Raw genomic sequence first — 20,033 nt, forward strand, 5'->3', positions numbered from 1 at the left:
AGACTGTGGCACCTTCCAGGAGAGAAGGCAAGTAGGCTACAAATAGCTACATTCATAACAAAATAAAGAGCATCCAAGTAGTACTGTACATTTATGAAATGTAGCCTTTACTGAGCCTCTGGAACAGAGCTAAAATAATGTCCATTATAGACATTGGGGTGTTACAACTACTAACTTTTGAATATGCAACTGTACAAACTGAAGAATATTGGCAGAGTAAAAATTATATGCTATATACACTGTACTCCCCAGAAATGTTAAAGTTATTAACAATATTCAACAGTCTTGTTCAAGATTTACAAAAATATTCAGCACATTGTTAATTAAAGCCCATGTAATCAGTGACAGATCAGCTGTATAAAGGGGTTAAATTTCCTCTTTAGATCTACTTCCTGATCAAAGGAGCAACCTAAGGCTGGGTACACATTAGATGACCTGCCAATGGTCAGGGCAATTTACCTTCATCCTGGACCATGCAAGATTGCCAGTACGCACTAGAATATTTAATGACAGAGCGAAGTGTTCATTCTATTACTATGCACTGCATGCGATATTGTGCAATTGGCCATGAATCAAGGCCAACCACATGAACGGGCATACACACTGCACGATATGTTACAGATTGGCCTCAAAATTATAAATCTAGTTTGTGTACCCAGCCTTAGGTGATTGTTACCTCAAAATACAGCAAGAGGGGAGAAAAACCATTTCCTTTTAAAAATGGGCTCATATCTGGAACTTTTAATACAACTGTATAATGTGGGAGCCTGATTCTGGAGAAACACACTTTGTAACTTTACAGTTGCACATTTTAATTTTACCATATTAAAAATGTAGTAGTAAAATTATGTAATCCACAACACATGCAGGTGTATAGCATGCTCAGCAATACTAGTTTTTACAAATAACCCTACACACATTTTTTGGAAGAGATAATTGAATTCAGAAAGCTATAGAACTAGGCATGATGCAGTTTGATCAATTTTGTTTTTTTAGGATCTCAAAAAGTGAAAGACTGCTCCAATAAATCCAGATGGTACCTCAGGCAGCTGTCATTGCTACTGCAAGTTACATTTAGTACATAGCATGGATAATCATGTAAAAAGTGATTATTCCACTTCAATGTGAATGAGATCTTTTTCACAAATCTTAGAAAACAGGCCCCTATATGTTATATAGCCACTCTCCCCCCTAGCAGCCAATTGAATCAGCCCCTTAGACTAAATGGGAGGTAGCTGGTGTTTCAGCTGTCAGGATACAGATGCTCAGATCAGAAACTTGACATCAACCCGTAACAGATGGAGTAGGTGCTGGCACACACACAATTTGAGCACAAAACTGGGGCTAGGTAACATAAGCAGCAGGATGTGTAATGCTAAGGACACAGAAGTGGCTCCTGCAGACAGGGATTACAGCTCTTAGCTCCAGGAGAAACATTAATGACCAAGATAACCCAGCATGTCACCATCTATGGCTAAAACATTTTGATGTATAGTTGGTGTCTTGAGTCCCATATTGAAGGTCCCTGAGAAGATGTAGACAGTCCTACTTCATTCTCAGTAGTATTGTGTCCAATGCTACATAGGCATACAGCACATGACATGTTTGTCCATTAGCAGCCCACTGACCTGGCAGTATACACACATGTACTTCAATTTGATGTAAAACTGAATTTTACATTTAGTAAAACTTAACACTGATGTTTAGGTAGATGACTCTGCGATGTGCATGGTTATACTCTTTTTTTGGTCATAGGAACAAGAGTTCATACATAGGGACATTCAGAAACTATAGATTGTAAGCTTGCGAGCAGGGCCTTCCTACCTATATATCTGTCTGTTATTACCCAGTTTTGTTCTATTAATGTTCACAATTTTAAAGTGCAATGGAATATGCTGCACTATATAAGAAACTTAATACTATGGCCTGTCTGCTAATGCACAAGCCAGGCCTGTGTTACCAGTAGAAAAATGTAGCAAAGTTCTCATATGTCACTCCACTTAATCTAATGTTACACAAACAGTGTTAAGATGAAAGTGTTGTCTTGTATCTGGCTAATGTGGTGTAAGCAGTGGGTACACCCTATACAGATATCTGCAGATTGTTGTTCTCACACTGAACCACCATCTGTGTCTGCCTGCAGCTCCTGGCAATGTGTCCCAGCCTCCTCATGGGTGCCGCTGTGTACAGGTTGTCTGCCTGTACACACCTGCTGATGGACAAATGTCTGCAAACATCTGTACTTTGGCTCTGCAGCACAGCCAATGCAATATGCCAGTGAACGCTGATGTTCACCAATATATTGCGGGTACACTGCCTGACAGGCAGCAGATTGATCGGCCAATGTTTCTATCAGTGTGTACCCAGCTTAACACTGCACATCTGATTGTAGGCACTTCAGTGATTAGGAATAAAAACTAGATACACACCGGACAGATGAGCTGCAGAAGATTGTTGTTCATACACACTGAACAGCCATCTGCTGTGGGGACCTGGCAGCTGGGTTGGGGGCATGTCCCAGCAACCTCCTCATGGCTGCTGCTGTGTCTGCAGATATGTCTGCTGTGAGATATGTCGGTGGTCGACGACGTTCGCTGAGATCGCAGGCACACACCGGCCGATGTACAGCAGATCTATTGGCCAATGTATCTGTCAGTATATACCCAGCATAAGAGGTACTTTCTGTACTCTGCATTTGCCACTTAGATTTGAATAAACCTTGTTGTGTATAGTACATGCAAAAAACAAAATTTGCAGCTGTATAACATAGACTGCTTTAGGATGGTTTCATAACCCATCTTACAACAGCAAAATCCCATCACACTGCTCAGAGATTTCCCAGTGTAAAAAATAAAGCTTTACCATGTAGTAGACAAGACCATTGGACTCGAAGTCCCCTATAGCCACCTTAGATACTCCCTAGTGTCATCTCAAACTGGTTATGCACATTTAGTATCAAAGTTAGTTTCCAGATAGGCACCACATGTTTCTTGCCCAAGCAGCTGGAACTCGTGCGGTGGCCCTGTCAGATACCATACATGCAGACAAATGGTGCTCATACAACATGTACAGTGACTACATTGTGGCACATATCAACCATACAAGTCTGTACAGGGTAGTTGTCTGCTACTTATCATTTGCAGCTGAAATGGTGTAATCTGGCTACACATGCTAGCATAGCAGTTACTTACATTTAAGTATTGGTTGTGCTAAGGCACCTTTCTCAGATACTCCAATACTAGTGCATACACCATGTTTTTACAATGTGAAGACTAAAGCAGGCCAAACACTATACAATCTGTCCAATCTGGCTGGTTGGAATGAAAAGCTGGTAATGTATGGGAGCAAATGCCAATTGTCCATTTGTCAAACACTGGACAATAGCCAAAAATGGTTGTACAAATTTGTTAAACACAAATAAAAAAAATTCAGGTGTTTAAAACCATATGATTGACTGTCATTTGCTCCCATACATTACCAGATTGTCATTCCAACCATCCAGATTGGACAGAAAATTGTATAGCGGATGCCCAGCTTTACACTATGCTTAGTGACCTTGCAGTTACCATCAGGAGGTAGATATGTTAGTCTTAACCACTGTTTGAGTGTGCAGCTTATCACCACTAGGAATGAGCGGCCTACAGTATTACTAGGGTAGTCTTTACTAGAAGTACACCTACAAGCTCCTGATAACCCCAAAGTCTCTGCTTTCAAATAGGTCATCAATCTACAATTTCTGCCTCTTACATAGTCATGAAAGTCCTCACCAGCTTCTAATACCTTTGGCCTACAGTGGTTGATTATAGATCACATTAAGCAGAATACAAGACAAGGACAGTACATATACTATGGTATTCTTCTATGATCATTAATTTATTAGAGGCTGTTGTGAATCTTTAAAAATAGAGTACTGTAATACCATACCACACGTTTTACCTATTGACAGCCTAGCTTCTACAATGAAGACATTGGATGGAGAAGTAAAATAGTTTATTAAAATTCTTACATCAGGACATCATATGGATGACATTAGTCCAAGGCAGGTATGCCACTTATAGCCTCAAATTTTACATACATTCATGGTTCCATGGACAAAAGGCATGTGACGACTTCTATCAACATGGTAAGTTGTACGATTCACCATGTAGTTATCCCAACTTCATTGTTTATCACCAAGTCAATTTGACTAGAGGCACTTTTGTACCCTTGTGATCCCATCTAATCCTTTTGCAACTTCCTGTGCCAAGTCAAGTTTAATCAGGTTTTGTAGCCAAAATTGGAATTCCGGCCATCAGTCTAAAAAAGTACTTCTACAGCTTTCCTATAGTTACACATTAATAAATTAAAATTCTATGCTCAAGAGTTTAATCGTATAAAAGTGCATAAGTTAAAAAAAAAGCCTATTTGGACACTTGGCCAGCAGTGTCTTTCTAAAGAGACCAACACCGTTGATCTTGAGGTAAGTGCAACACAAGTCATTAAAAGCTCTTCAGTCATAGAGGAAGTGTTGGAGGGAGGGCAAGGAGGGAGACCTGCATATACCTGTAAGACAGAAAGTAGTCAGTTTGTGTTGATGCCATGCAACCTTTTATACAGGAATCTGTAGAGTCACTTACTTGGCTGCCTTGTATTTTTCTCTGATGGCTTGTTGTGGTTGGTGAGGTGCGTTAAGACAGGCTCTGTGCAGATCAGCCAGACATGGTGCTATATCACTCAAGGTGTAGCCAGTGAAGGCTTCAAGAGTTGCAGGCTGTATAAAGATTACATTGACATTTGTATTCCCCACCAGGTGATCAGACTTCAACTACTACATGTCTGAATATAGTCAGACCGCAACACAAAGACAAGCTACAGAAATATATACCAAGTACTAGAAAAAAAAAAAAAAAAAAAAAAAACCTCAAATATGCCATCATTGATTGATGCTCACCAAGGAAAGAGGTTATGGAATGCATTAGTATTGTGAACAGTCTCAGTTTCCATATTTGACAAGATTTAAGGGTGGAGGGTAGCACACTTCTCCCTCCAAGGCCCAGTATTGTACAACCAACCATCTTAAAGTATCTGCAGAACAGACATTTGTAAATCCCCAATTTCTAGATTAGTCCCCCCCCCTACTGTTTAAAGAATAGTTTCCCTGGGAATGCATTTAAAGCCTTGCATACTCAAAAAGAATGGATTACTCATTTACAGGATTGGACTAGCCGCAGATTATTATTTACTTCACACTCCAGATATTTCCAAAGTGACAGGTCAGGCAGTTATTTAGCACATTTGGCTAACTCAGAAAGACCCAATACTACTATTTCCAAGCTAAAATCAACTGATGGCTCAGTAGTTTATAAAACCCCTGAAATAGCAGAGGTGTTACTGAAATTTTTTTTAAGACTGTTTATTCATCTGATCTAAGATGCAGCCAGGTAGAACTGCGGAATTATGTAAAGTGATGCTAAGCTCCCTATTCTCACTACTGAGGCTATGGACATCTTGGAGGCCCCCATCACTATTTAGGAGATCAATATAGCCATCAATTCATTTCAGAGTGGCACAGCTCCTGAAATTGATGGTAACCCCTTGAAGTTTAAAAAAAAATAAAAAAAATGTTATTCCTAAATTAGACCTTAATGATTTGTTTAAGGAGGGGGTTCTTCCCTGCCTCCATGTCTGAGGTGGTGATAGTGGTACTTCCAAAGCCTGGGAAGGATCCCCTGCTCCCGGAGTCATAGAGATATCCCCGATACCCACTGATGCTAACATTTTTGGCCAAATTCATGTCTGAGACTTAATAAAGTTATTGCTACTATTGTTAATCCAGACAGGTTTTATGCCAGGGAAAACCAAGTCTGAAAATTTGCAGAGATTTACACATCTACAGATCTCTCATGGTGATGAATCATCTTCAGTCATAGTATCACTAGATGCAGCTAAAGCCTTTGATTCCATAGAGTGGCAGTTCTTAAGGGAAGTTATGCGTGCATTTAGGATAGGTCCTCGTTTCATTAAATGGGTCCAGTTACTATATATGGCCCCTAGTGCATGGATATGAATAAATGGCCATTTCACCTTCTTTCCATTTGTCCAGGGAAATGAGACAAGGTTGCCCCTTGTCTCCAGCTTTGTTTGCCTTCGCAATGGAACCGCCGGCATGTGTACTGCACTCCCATCCTGATATAGTGGGTCTTCGGGTAGACAATAGAAGCGATACTGTTACCTTATACGCTGATGACCTTTTATTGTTTTTGGAGGACTATGCTCTCTCCATGCCAGTGGTGCTTCAGGTTATTAGAACCTTTGGTATATACTCTGGACTAAAGATTAATTGGAGTAAATTCATTCTCTCACTTAGGGGGTCCCTCCTGCATCTTCTAAATATGTCTCTTCCCCTTCAATGGGTGGACTGCTTTATGCATTTGGGAATCTGGGTTACCAACACTCCACAGGATTATATCTCCCTGAATGTACAACCTTTATTGGAATATCTTAGTTTGAAAGCCTGCACCTGGGTAAACCTGCCTGACACTGACTGGTAGTTAATTTGATAAAAATGATTGTTGGAATACATATAGGAATTTGGGCGGCACAATCTCCTATTTATATCCCACTATCCATATTTAGGAAATTAAATAGTTTGGTCTCCTCTCTGGTCTGGATGAACAAGTGTCCTAGAATACAATTGAACACTAACTAGATCCTGGGGTGGGGGGGGGGGGGGTGACTCGCTCTTCCCCATTTGAGATTATACTATTTGGTGTCTCAGTTAGCACATTTGCTATTACGGTTACAAGGTGACCCAGTGTGTGATTGTTTCCCAGGCGTCACCAGGATACACCCCCTTACAGGCATTACTTGCGTAGAGATATTCTAAAAAACCTCCTATGTTCTATCAGGCAATTTATATCTGGAGACTAATCTCAAAATGGTTAAGTATGAGGGAGTAGACCATAACTTTTCTATGGAACTCCAACACTAGATGAGTTGTCTTTTTTACAAACTGAGTGTGGTTCTAGATGGTTGATCTCTTTAGGACAATTGTATGATAATGGTATCCTTAAATCCTTTCGCTCAGTTAAGGGATGAATTCTGTCTACCTGGCTCTTATTTTTAGCGGTACCTTCAGTTGCGACATGTGCTATGCACCCGATTCTCTGACTTCACCAGTTATAGATTCTCCTATTAAAAAGTTTTTGATGTCCATGGGGTCCTGTAAAGCCATATCGAGTGTATACTCTTATCTTAGGCCTGCTCATCATTGTATGGATCTTCCTTGTCTTTGGGAACAATGGGTGGCTGATGTGGGTCTTCTGAGTGACAAATCATGGAATCTTGCCATGGAATCTCCGAGATGCTCTACTGCATCAATAAGATTCCAACAGTTCATTTTGCATAGGACTTTACACCTGTTAGGCTTATGAACTTTGCTGGAAGGGTAAATATCTGTCCTAAATGTGCTCCATTTAGAGGTACTTTCTGGCATTTGATTTGGGAGTGTTATGTGATCAGTAGATTCTGGAATGGAGTTTTACAGACTATGGCTACTGGTAGCCCTATTTCTATACCAACGCCTAGTGTATGTGTCCTTGGAACAATACCTCAGGATGTCTTGTATAAACACAGTATACTACCCAATATGTCATTAATCTGTGCACATTGGCACAAGTAGTCATAGCTAGATCATGGTTGGCTTCTATAGGACCTGAATATATAACTTGGAAATGACTTGTTAATTCTACAGTGATGCATGAGAAACATGTATATTTCATGAAAGTCTGAACCTAAATTTGAGAAGATGTGGAATAGATTGCTTCAATCTAGTTATGAGATTTCTCAGAACTCAAATGGTTCGATATACAAAATCAGTATTGAGCCGTTATGTTTTTTGTTTGAAGCTCTTTTTCATAGGTCTATATTATACAGTAATATAAAATAACAAAAACAGCAATTTTAACTGTGCTGAGTATCACATTGGTAAAGAGAATTTTCTTTATTACAATTTAGTATGATTTTTTTCTGTACTATTTTTGTTGATGGGATATTTGGTTTATTAGTTATTATACATGTTCAAGATAACATGTACATATTCTGTTTTATAATTTGTCTAAAAACAAATGGAATCAGATAGGTTTTATTTCTTTATAAGATTGATATATACAATTCAGGTTTTGAAGACTAGCTCTGATGTACACATGTAATAAATGCAATTTAACATGTTTATATGATGTCTAAAAAAAAAAAAAAAAAAAAAAAAAATAATAGTTCCCCTGGTCTGACAGGAGCATTGGTTGAAGATACTCTACAGAAAACCAATGCATCCAAGTACATCAAGCAATGGGGAATAAGTTTCCCATAGCAGACAGCTTCTACCCATCATTTTATAGATACTTGATAAATGCTACCTCAAAGCAGTTCGGTTGCAATGGGCAGCTTTTCCACTGTTTGATACATCTCCCCCATAAGAGATAAAGGCTGTTACAGTCTAAATTAATAATCTTCATAAGGAAAGCAGCTTACCCAGAAGATTCTGTCGACAGTGTAGTTTGCCAGACAGTAAGCTGCAGCCGCAGTGAGTGATGGCACATACTTCAAGAAAGGCTCCACATGGAGTAGTGTTAGTTCTGCTGTATACTAGAGGGAGAGAAATAAATTAGAAACTGCATTTTATAACGTGTGATTGTATAGGCCTCTACAGGGTCATTTCAATAGTTCAGATGCCCTGAAGCGCAGTACTCCACGATCTCCTAGGGTTTCATTAGAGTGTGGAACTTGCCCCATCACTAGGAAGTAATCTCAAGTGTGTCACTATGGGCTCCTCCAGGTAACACCAAAAAGGTGTGAAACCAAAAGAGAGCAGCTCTGATGGTGTCACCGAGTAGTGCAGCAGCAGAGTGATGATCCTCTGTATGGGGCCACTAAGCACTGCACTGGGTAGTACCACACCCAGCAACACCACTGATTTTATGCAGACAGTGACCTGGTTCCCCAATGCAGATCCGATATGACAAAGATGCTGGTCAGCAATCATTTGGGAACATTCAATATTTAAAAAAAAAAAAAAAAATACCCAGGCTCAATCCCTTGAACCTGGCAAAACAGGAAATTGCTGATGTATAGACCATTAGTCTGCAAGTCAATGGCAAGGCCTGATCCTAAAAAGAACCAGTCAAGTCAAACCCAGGAGCCAATAAATTCAGTAAGATGGAGTTTAAGACTGCACTTACAGTAAACCAGCTACAAGGGGATATCAGTTACAGCCTAGCACTGACGACATGCCATCACTTACCATTGCAAGATATTCTGTCTTGGTACAAACAGTCTGCTTGTGAAGATACTGCTGGAGGAACTGAATGATTGTAGGGACAGTCAGATCGAAGGCCAGCACTTTGAGCAGCAGGTGTTCCATGCGCAGCAGCTGCTTTTTGGTGTAGGTATCATCTGTTATGTACACAAACTCATCCACATCAGGGGGGTAGATCTCTTCATATTTTCTGCAATTAGAGATGACATTATTCACCATTTCATCTATCAAACCAACTCATGAAGTCTAGTACAGGCATCTGTAAATCCAGTTCCCAGAAAGGAATGGCAATGGAAATAGGATTTTCATAGTTTTGTATATTCTACTTTAATTACATTAAACTGGCCATCACTACGTGTAGTAGAAAGCAGGCTTCATTTCTGCAAGTTCTATATAAATATATAAAATGCCCCTTTTTGGGAAGAGTGTAGATCCTGTAGTCATCTTGGGTTGATTTCACAAGGATGGGTCATGGGAAATAAAAAAAAAAAAACCTACATTTGAGAGTCTACATTAGTTATACAAGTGTACATTGGCTGTTTCAATTTGACTAGGCAGATGTTTAAATCTTGTTAATTCATTCAATTTATGGCCATGACAATTCAGATGCAGTGAAGTGAAATGACAAAGCAGTCATGCAAGATGACAATCGCAACATGAAGTTGCTCAGTGCAAGTAAAAAAAAAAAAAAAAAAAAACCTATTCCCGAACCCGCTTGTGTGGTTTTTATGCTCCATCATATGTTTGATGGAAAAAGATTAGGACATTGATTGCCTTTCTAGGAGATTTGTATTTACCTTTGTCACTCTAGATTTCTTCCAACTGAGTCATCAGTTTGTCCCTTGTCAGAGTTGCTCAGATCCTTGACTAACCATAAAACTTTCATCAGTGGACTTTTAAAAAGCAGCGTTTCCCCAAACTCTACCATTACAGTTGAGGATTTCATGATATCCAAGATTGTGCACAGGTGGCTTCATTAGTACCTCAGTTAATTTGATTTAGCCATCTAGGCTCTAGCATGCATTTCCTTAAAACCTGGACTGTTAAGCTGGCCATACACCAGACCAACTTTCCTCCAACTAGTTGGAGTGAATGTCTAATCATTTTAATTAGCCCTTGGCACCCAAAAGTCAGAAAAGATGTCTGTATAGTTAAATCAATTTGATTTAACCAGCTTGTCTGAACAGTTCTGTTCAGAGATATTTGGGAGCAAATTGCCATTTGCTCCCATGCATTACTGTATTTTCATTCCAACCAAATAGGAGGGAAGTTGGTCTGGTGTATGGCCAGCTTTGCTCAAACCATTCCTGACCAGTGTTGGCAGGGCAAATTATCCTGCTGAAAGACCACCGCCATTAGGGAATACTGTTGCCATGAAGGGGTGCACTGTCCAACAATGTTTAGGTAGATGGTAATGCATCCACATGCATGTCAGAACCAAAGGTTTCCAAGCAGAATTTTCCAACATCACACTGCCTCTGCCAGCTTGCACCATCTCCTCCTTCAGTAAACCATGCACATACCCCTAGTCAATGCCATGTAGAAGAGCTTGACCAGGCCACCTTCCATTGCTCCATTGTCTAGTTCTGTTGCTCATGTCCACCACCAAAAGAGCCTTCAATTGGCACAGGGGTCAGCATGGGCATTCTGATCAGTCTGTGGCTACACAGCAAGCTGTGATGCAGTGTTCCAACACCTATCACAGCCTGCATTAACTTTCTGCAATTTGCGCTACATTAGCAGTTCTATGGGATAGGACCAGACAGGCTAGGCTTCACTCCCCATGACCCAGTTGCTAGTTTCTGCGACCACTTTTGGTAGTTACTACCCACTGCATACTGGGAATACCCCACAACCATAGATATTGGTCCAACTACAGCACATGAAGTAATATTTGTCCTCATTTATACTTGTTTTACTGGAAAAGCACCCTCTCCTACCAATTGGAAAGGACAACCCAGTTCATTAAAAACAAGAGATATGGTAAGAACTTACCTTTGTTATCTCTGTTTCTACGAAGTCCATAGGGGTCCACAGGGTGACCTTGGGGATGTCCCAAAGCAGTCCAACTAAGGGCGGGGACGCTCCTGTGCTGATAGGAGAACCCGGCGCCCAAAGGATGCATCCTGAGAGGCAAAGGTGTCAAACGCATAGAACCTCAAAAAGGTCTGAATGGAAGACCAGGTGGCCGCCTTACAGAGCTGAACAGCAGAGGCGCCACGGCTAGCAGCCCAAGAAGGGCCCACGGACCGAGTGGAATGAGCCTTAACCGAGGCTGGAACAGGTAAACCCTCCTGCATATAAGCCTCAATAATAACAGAACGAAGCCAACGGGCTAGAGTCTGTTTGTTGGCAGGCCAACCCCTCTTGTGAAAACCAAAGAGGATAAACAAAGAATCCGACTTCCTCACAGAACTAGTCCGGTCCACATAAACCTGGAGTGCCCTTACAACGTCTAAGGAAGTCTCCCCAGCCGAAAGATCAGGTGACTGAAAGGCTGGTACAACAATTTCCTGATTAATGTGGAACCTGGAAACCACCTTAGGCAGGAAATCAGGACGAGTGCGAAGCACCGCTCTGTCCTGATGAAAAATCAGAAAAGGGGGACGACAAGAAAGCGCCCCCAAATCTGAAACCCTCCTGGCAGAAGCAATTGCCAAGAGGAAAACAGTTATAAAAGTTGGCCACTTGAGCTCCACTGACTCCAAGGGCTCAAAAGGAGGACCCTGTAAGGCCCTAAGAACCACCGCCAAATCCCACGGGGCCACAGGTGGCACAAAGGGAGGCTGGATTCTCAAAACACCCTGGAAAAAGGTGTGTACGTCCGGCATAGCAGCGATCCTGCGCTGGAACCACACCGACAGACCAGACACGTGTACCTTCAGTGAAGAAAGACGTAATCCTAAGTCCAAACCGGACTGAAGGAAAGCCAGAATATGCGAAACTCGGAACACCTGGGGATCATAGTTTCTGGCCTCGCACCACTGAAAGTAAGTGTGCCACACTCTGTGATAGATCCTCGCGGAAGCAGGCTTCCGCGCCCTCAGCATGGTGGTAATAACGGAGCTAGAAAAGCCCCGAGACCTCAGGACGGCTGTCTCAAGAGCCACGCCGTCAAAGATAGTCGACCCAGATCAGAGTGAAGACAGGGCCCCTGAGACAACAGGTCCCGCCGTTGAGGTAGGAGGTACGGAGCGTCGATGGACAGGCTCCGCAGATCGGAGTACCACGGCCTTCTGGGCCACGCTGGGGCCACCAGGATCAGTGTGCCTCCGTCCTGTTTGAACTTGCGCAGGACCCGAGGCAGCAGAGATATCGGAGGGAACAAGTAAGCCAGTTGAAACAGCCATTTCACCGACAGCGCATCTATCAGACTTGCGCCTGCGTCCCTTGTCCTTGACCCGTACACAAGCAGCTTGTGATTGTAATGGGACGCCATCAGGTCCAGTTCTGGCAGCCCCCACTTGTCCACGAGTAGTTGGAATACCTCTGGATGAAGCGACCATTCCCCGGGATGCACATTGTAATGGCTGAGGAAGTCTGCCTCCCAATTGAGGACTCCTGGGATGAAAACTGCCGAGAGAGCTGGAAGATAGCGCTCCGCCCAAGCCAGGACGCGGGACACCTCCGACATCGCAGCTCGACTGCGAGTCCCTCCCTGGTGATTGATGTACGCCACCGTGGTGGCGTTGTCTGACTGCACCTGAACGGCCCTATAGGTGAGGTCAGTAGAAACACCCTTCCCCCGCACACCTGTAGGGCTTGTAGGAGAAGGAAAGGGATAGGTACAGGCTGACAGCAAGTAGAAAAAAGACAGACAGGCAGCACTAGCAAAAGTCACATACCATGCAGGAAGATATACTCACTGCACCTTTCCACTACAATCAACCTCCCAGATTCAGTGTCTGGGAGGGCTATAGCGCTGTGTACACTGTCCTTCTGCAGGGGAGAGGTACACAGGGGGACCGGTCCGCGTGCTCCCTGAGAGTATCCACGCTGCCACAGAGAAAATGGCCGCTGGAGACCTCAGAGGAGGAGTGGCCGAGTATCTGCAGCTCAGCGACGCCAGACTCCGAGCTGAAAGGCGCGCTGAGCTGAGGGGAGGAGCTGCTGACAGGGAAGGCTTCCTCCCCTGGCTAGCATATTAACCCCCGGGTTGCCGGCATCCCGCTTGCCGCGATATTAACCCTGGTGGTCTAGTGGTCTGGCGGGGTATGCCTCCGCTGGAGGGGGGGCCCGCCGCCACCGCTAGCACCCCTGGTCTGTCCCCTAGACCGGGGGCATGGGACTGCATTTAAAAGGAACCCGCGCACCGCCGCTAATCAGCGGTGCGCGGCTTACCTGATCTCCCCGGCGTCTTCCGGCAGCAGTCCCGGGGGAAGCCAGAGTCCGGCTAGTACAGACTCTGGCTTCCCCCGCCGCGATCCCCAGTTCAGTGCTGGCGTCGCGGCGCCAGCAGGGAGAAGGAGCGGCAGCGTGGGCGTCTGTACAGACAGCCCAGCGCTGCTGCTCTAGAGAAAAAACTAATAGTAAAAAATAAATAAATTTAACTAAGTTAAATAAAAAATTAAAAGCTTTAGGGGGCTGCTCCTGCAGCCCACCCCGCAGGGTGACCCGACTCCGGCCGGGCACCATCTAAAACTGAGGTGCCTGTGGCTCGGTATAGGGGAGGTTGGACCCAAGTGCATCCTGGGAGCAGCTAAAAGCTTTAACTCCGTGGTGCCCGAGGATCCAGGATCCAGCTATACCCCAAGGTCACCCTGTGGACCCCTATGGACCCTGAAGTAGAAATTATATTTTCTTACCACCAATATCAATTTTCCTGCTTCCAACATATCACCTCCAAGAACTGTTCGCTTCGCCTAAAATATCCGACAAGCACCACAACTAGGCATCAGTGGATCCTCTCTCCCAAGTGCATGACATGCCAGGCCACTAGCACTGGCAGATATGGCACTGCTCAGAGCATCAGGATGTTCTAGAGCAGCTGTACAGGCTGCACTTCAGCAGCAATACTGCATGCAGGGTGCTATTCCAGCCACTCAGCTGCCCCTGTATCTGGCTAGCAATGGTGCCACCCTGGAAACTACACAACAGTACCACTCACATCCATCATGACCATGGGTGCCACCACTTGACAGATGCCAGTGTAACAAGATCAATGTTTTTCACTTAGTCAGTGGTTTTAAGGTTATGGCTGACTGATATATATTAACAGTCACCCTGCAGGAGAGCCTCTGCCTGGTTAAGCTCACAGCTCTGACCAAGATGTAGGGAATTTCCTTGTGCAGTTACTGATCCTTACAGGTTTCTGAAGTTTGCAGACTGTCACAGTAATACCCCTTTTACACCAGAGCTAAAACCCAGGTTTTTGGAGGGTTAACCCGGGCAGCTCCCTGGTGTAACAGGGGAGAGAGTTGGATCGCCGGGTCGAGTGACCCGGCAATCCAACCCAGGTAACTAGCAGGGTTTAACACGGGCGTATGACCTGGAGTGCGCTGCTAGCCGGCTGATTGGTCCAGCTTCAGTGGCGCTTGGAGATTAAGTCATCTCCAAGCGACCACTTTCACTCCGCAAACCCGGGTCTATGCAGACAGACTGCGGTGTGAACTGCACTGACTCGGGAATATCCCGAGTCGGCGCTGGCAAAATTCCGGGTCTGATCCAGATAGGAACTTTGTTCCAACTATAAGTAAATACTGCTTAGTGTTTGAGTAACTAGAAAGGCATAACAATATTCAAATTGCACTTGGCAGGCATATTTGTATTAGACTCATTCCTACAATATTTGCTAGAAGTATTGAGGGTACTTTGGTGAAGTTTGTAATTTAATTTAAGCGTGCTATAGACTTACTTAGGCAGGTTAAAAAGCAATCATTCATTTCTGTATGATTGGTTGCCAATTATTTTTATTACTTGTGCATAACTTCACATTCTAGGCAGGTGTATATGGCCTTCATAATGTTGTATTGCACAGTTAATGCAAGTTAAGCAATGAGAGTTTGCATTTCAGCACTTACGAAGCTAGGAGAATGGCAGCTGTTCCTACAAGCTGAAGCTTCCCTCTAAGTACAGACATGCAGGATAGGAACCTGTCCAAGTAGTTTACAGCCAAATACAAGGTCTCATTACGCAGCTTATACTCTGCTCGGACTTCAACAAGCCAATCCACCAGGATAGTCCGCATGGCAGATGTGATGTCTGGCTGCTTCCTCATGTAGAAAGGCTTGGGTCTATGTTTAATCTAGATAAGGGTGTAAAATAGAACAGTCAATACACAGACTACTTAGGCTTTAGACTAGACTAATCAGTGGAGAAGGCAAGAGGGCTTAATGAGAATAGGGCCCATCTGTGTACAAGGGACTTGTGCAAAGGTTGAGTCCCTATAACTTACTTCAGCCTCACGCAGATAATTGTGAATCTCATCTATATATTCTGACACTGTAGCAACCTCTGAATCAGCAACAGAAGTCTCTTCAAGTTGGTTCTGGAAGGTGGTGTCCACCATCATTGGTGATGCTGTAGAAACAGACCAAGTTAGTACCAGGGGTGATCAGAGATACAGAGTGTAGGCAAAAACTACAAACCTGCACTGACTTCCAGTAGCAAACTGAACTTCTGTTTCACAATATTGGCCTCACTTTCTTCTAGACTTGGAAGGTCCACTTCAAATGAGCAGTTCTCTTTGATGTCCTCTTTGTCATCCACATAAATAGTGAAGCAAGGCTGTGGGGCCAGCGGGGCAGTATTTGTAGAGAGCATCTTCCCAGCAAAGGCATAAGCATTCTCAGGCCCCAAAACAGGTTTGGCAGAAGCAACACCAGAAGCCTGAAATGCATTTGTTTGATCAGATTTGGTTTGAGAGTTACATAGTAACAGTCTGTTCTAGAGGGTTTTTTTTATGGCTGTTCTAGTTCCTTATGACAATCTCCAAAAGACTAACCAGTTTTACTTAATGTTAGAAATATGAACACTCATGTAAAATGAGAATGGAGTGCAGCTTTATACAGGTCAGAAAATATTCCATATTGATCAGATATGAGCTTTTACAAAAGACAAGTTAGACTCCATAACTTGCATCTAGGAAGCTAGATCATTGTCTTGTACAATTGTAAAAGGACTATATCTTTACTGTTACACCAAAATTAATAACTACCTCAATTATAGCCCATCCAAGAAACACTGATTCCCTGGTTAAGTCAGTATTACAGCATTTAAGGTCAGGGATAGGAGAGTTGTCAGTATTAGACATCCTGTGGAGTGCAGCTTGAGAGGGCATAATGACTATTGCATTGATTAGAAGGCAATGGTTTCTGTCCTGTATGATGTTGCACTCACTATAATACTCATGTCTGGGCAGATTCAAGACCAGTAGACTAGTTTATGGCAATACTGGGAGTTATGCCAGACCAATAAGAATGTAGAGCTTGTTTTTTTTTGTTTTTGTTTTTTAAGATGGCTTTCAAAAACCTAAACCATTGGACAGGTTTTCAGCAGGAATCCCTGCTGGAGGGAGTGGTCTACTTTCCCTTAATTAACTATGGCTCCTCACAGCCAACACTGGAATGAGTGACAGGGTAAGACCTTTAGTGGCCCACTAAATGGAAAGATAAAGTAATCACTTATTGCTGTGGTAAGAGCAGGTGGTACTGAAACAAGCATTTACTACCCTGATGGGTCCTCATTATACAGTCTGTTATTTGTACATAGGCTAAAAAAGTTACATGGGCAGTCCTGGCATGGACCCTTGGTTATTATCTGGCCAGTCATCAGGGACATGGTGATGACATCACAGGGGAGGGGGAGGGGGGGGGTGACAAACTTGAAACCAGGACCTTCATTCCCTGCGAGGGCCATTAGACAAAGGAGCAATTCTATTTTTCACCACAGGTAAAATGTCAACTTTATCATCTATCCAAGTTGACTTTTGGTAATACAAATCTTTAACTACTCATTCAGCTCACAGTAGGCCTGGAGTCTATAGACATAAGCCAATTTTTCACCATTGGGGAGACTACCATTATTTAGAAGAAATGATACAAGTGGAGAAGTTTACTATAGCAACTAGTTTTCTAACTTGCGTCTATCAATTAAGTTTAATACAGAAACCAGTTGGTTGCTATTGGCAACTTGAGACTCGCCCATATGTTAGTGCCGCAAACAATGTAGTGTTATTGCAGCAAGTAATGCAAACTGCATCATGCCAGCAAATAGCCCCTCACCACTTACCTGTCCAGCATCTCAGAAATCACAGCTCACAGGCAGCATTACAACTAGCTGTTACAATAAGTAGAGCCTCTAGCTATTATAACAAGTTACATTATACAACCCCAGAGTCTCATAAGCACTAGGACACCATATTACGAGATGCCTTGCTGTAAAGCTAGACCAGCTAGTGCAATTTAGCAGTCTAATTTGAGATGTACTAGTCAAATTCTCACAATTAATGTTCGGGCTTCACTGCCAGATCATCCATATTTAATGTTCTTAGTAAATTCACAAATATTTACCAGGCTAAGAGACCTCTGACGCTGCTCATTTTCATTGATCACTCCCAGAACAGTTCTTTGAGGCTGTAGATTGGACTGAACCACAGTTCCTGCCCTAGAGAGAGCAATATTATTGCGGCATCCATCATAAGTTCCCATGCCAGCATTAGCTGCAGAGTGGACACTGGATGCACTGTTACGACGCATTTTCAAGCCAAAGACAGCAACTAGGAGAGGAAAAAAAACAAAACAAACACAAACATTTTTACGCAATCTAAACAATGATCAGAGGCTACAGTCTTCTACATAGTGCATGAGCTTTCCCTAGACAACGGCAGCAGAAATAACAGGTTAAAGCTAGACACAAAAAGTCAAACTCACGAACACTGGTCCATCAGCCCACAGGATTACTGCCTCAACTGTACATGGATAGTAGGAGCAGTATAAAGTTAGAAGTCAGTCACAGTAGGGACAAACAAGTGGAAAGTCAGGGCTCTATTTTGCCTACTGGAAGATTTTTTTTATATATAGAATCTCATTTGATGGGGCTAAACAAGCGGTACAGCTTTGGTTAATTAGGAATATTACAATTGCAAGCAAGTCTAAAGTACAAAAGCCACTTTTAGGTTGTATGTTAGCTTATGCACTATACAGTCTAAACCGACATAGCCCACTTTGTACCCTAGCAAGCACACATCTAAGAGTGGTATAACAGCATCAGCATTCCATGGAACACTACACACCATTCCTAAAACTTAGACCACAGCCCCCCCATCAGCTTTGTTATAACAGGAGTATTAAGCCAACCAACAACCTGCTCAATTTAAGAAACTTTATTAAAAATTACATACCACTAATACATAGCAGAGAACTCCATCAGCGATCATTCTAGTTTAGTGTACAGAAGAAACCCCTTCAAATGCCCATGAATAGCTTTCTCTAACCCCAAGTATAATAAACATTCCTTGGCAACACCTGAGACCCCTATAGTCCACTGAGCAATAATGTTATTACACAGGAGTAATAGCCAGCCAGGCTCCCCGTTAGTGTGCGGATGAGTAGAGGTCAGCAGCTCCTGCACAGATCGAGAACAGTTACGGAGGTGACTACCCAGGAGGCGGCCATGTCCTGCGGAGCATTAAAGGGAAGGATAACTATTACTAGCACGGAGAACCGGCAATCACCGGGGAGTGTGGGCAGCAGCCAGCTGACGCTATAATTATATATACAACTTACACCGGCCTAATAACACATATGAAGATCATTACGCTACTGGGCAGCCCAGGAACATACTACCATTATAACAGTCTCCCGTAGGGTCTGACCCTACGTGCAGCAGCCGCCGCACACCCGGCAACCCGCCAGCGTTCTAACATTCAAACGCAACCAAGCCGCGGGGAGAGCGATACATTACCGGGTAACACAGACACCTCTGACTTCCTCAAACGAGCACAGATATACACCTACCCCGCACTCCCGGTATTTATATGGGGGATAGGAGAGCAAGTGATTGCCGCCAGCTGCGTGCGGGGCCGCCGGTGATAAGGGGGATGCGGTTCAGGTGTGCCGGAGGTGGGAGCGCAGGTCTGAGGGGATGTGCTGGGCAGGGGAGCTCCCGCTGCCTATGATCGCTGGGAGAGAGACACCGCTGATTTCAATCAACCCGCGTCTGCGAGGCCTGACCAATCCGAGGCCGATTTACGGGGCGTCACGTGGTGGCGTCACCTTGACAACCGAAAGTGGCGTGCTCCGAGGCAGCAGGAGGCGACGCCTCTATGGCAACCACTGACAGCTCTCCTGTCACAGCTGAGCCTCAGAGATGGCCAGAATGGGGACTAGTCTCAGCACTGCCTACATGGTGCATGTTCTCTCCTGGGAATGTGTACTGCTGGGGTAACAGGCCTATTCCTCTGTGTATATAGCCATATATGGGATATTGCATTATTTGGCCATGATACCAAGGCTATTATATGTAACATATCTCTGTGCTAAAGGAAATAGTTGCACAGCAATGTATAAGGGCATATTTATCACAATCTGCATTTTTAATGTGAATGTGCCAAATATTTTTCACTCGAACTTACCATATTGAGCTTGAAATATTTTCAAGTGAACTTATTAACGTTCGCTTGTCAGGAGACGATGAGAGCCCATCCTGGCAAAGAGCTGGCAGCAGTGTGATAGTGTAATGCTATTACACTGCCTCCTGGTTCGGGGCCTCCACAATCAATGCCATGCGCATAAACTGCCTT

General features: G+C 43.5%; 1 protein-coding gene across 1 annotated transcript; it reads right to left on the reverse strand.

The window, feature by feature from the left end:
- Positions 1-3,973: 3,973 nt before the first annotated feature.
- Positions 3,974-19,286, reverse strand: CCNA1 (cyclin A1). Its single transcript, XM_088460143.1, has 9 exons — positions 19,196-19,286; positions 17,803-18,008; positions 15,880-16,120; positions 15,687-15,811; positions 15,313-15,536; positions 9,278-9,482; positions 8,509-8,622; positions 4,617-4,750; positions 3,974-4,542 (listed from the first exon to the last, which is right to left on the reverse strand). Exons 2-9 carry the CDS (start codon positions 17,986-17,988, stop codon positions 4,494-4,496), a joined length of 1,278 nt encoding a protein of 425 aa, XP_088316269.1. The 5' UTR covers positions 17,989-18,008; positions 19,196-19,286; the 3' UTR covers positions 3,974-4,493.
- Between the last annotated feature and the right edge of the window lie 747 nt (positions 19,287-20,033).

This window comes from Taudactylus pleione, unplaced genomic scaffold, assembly GCF_031769625.1.
Source record: "Taudactylus pleione unplaced genomic scaffold, aTauple2 ptg000043l, whole genome shotgun sequence".
In the NCBI taxonomy this organism is placed as follows: domain Eukaryota; kingdom Metazoa; phylum Chordata; class Amphibia; order Anura; family Myobatrachidae; genus Taudactylus; species Taudactylus pleione.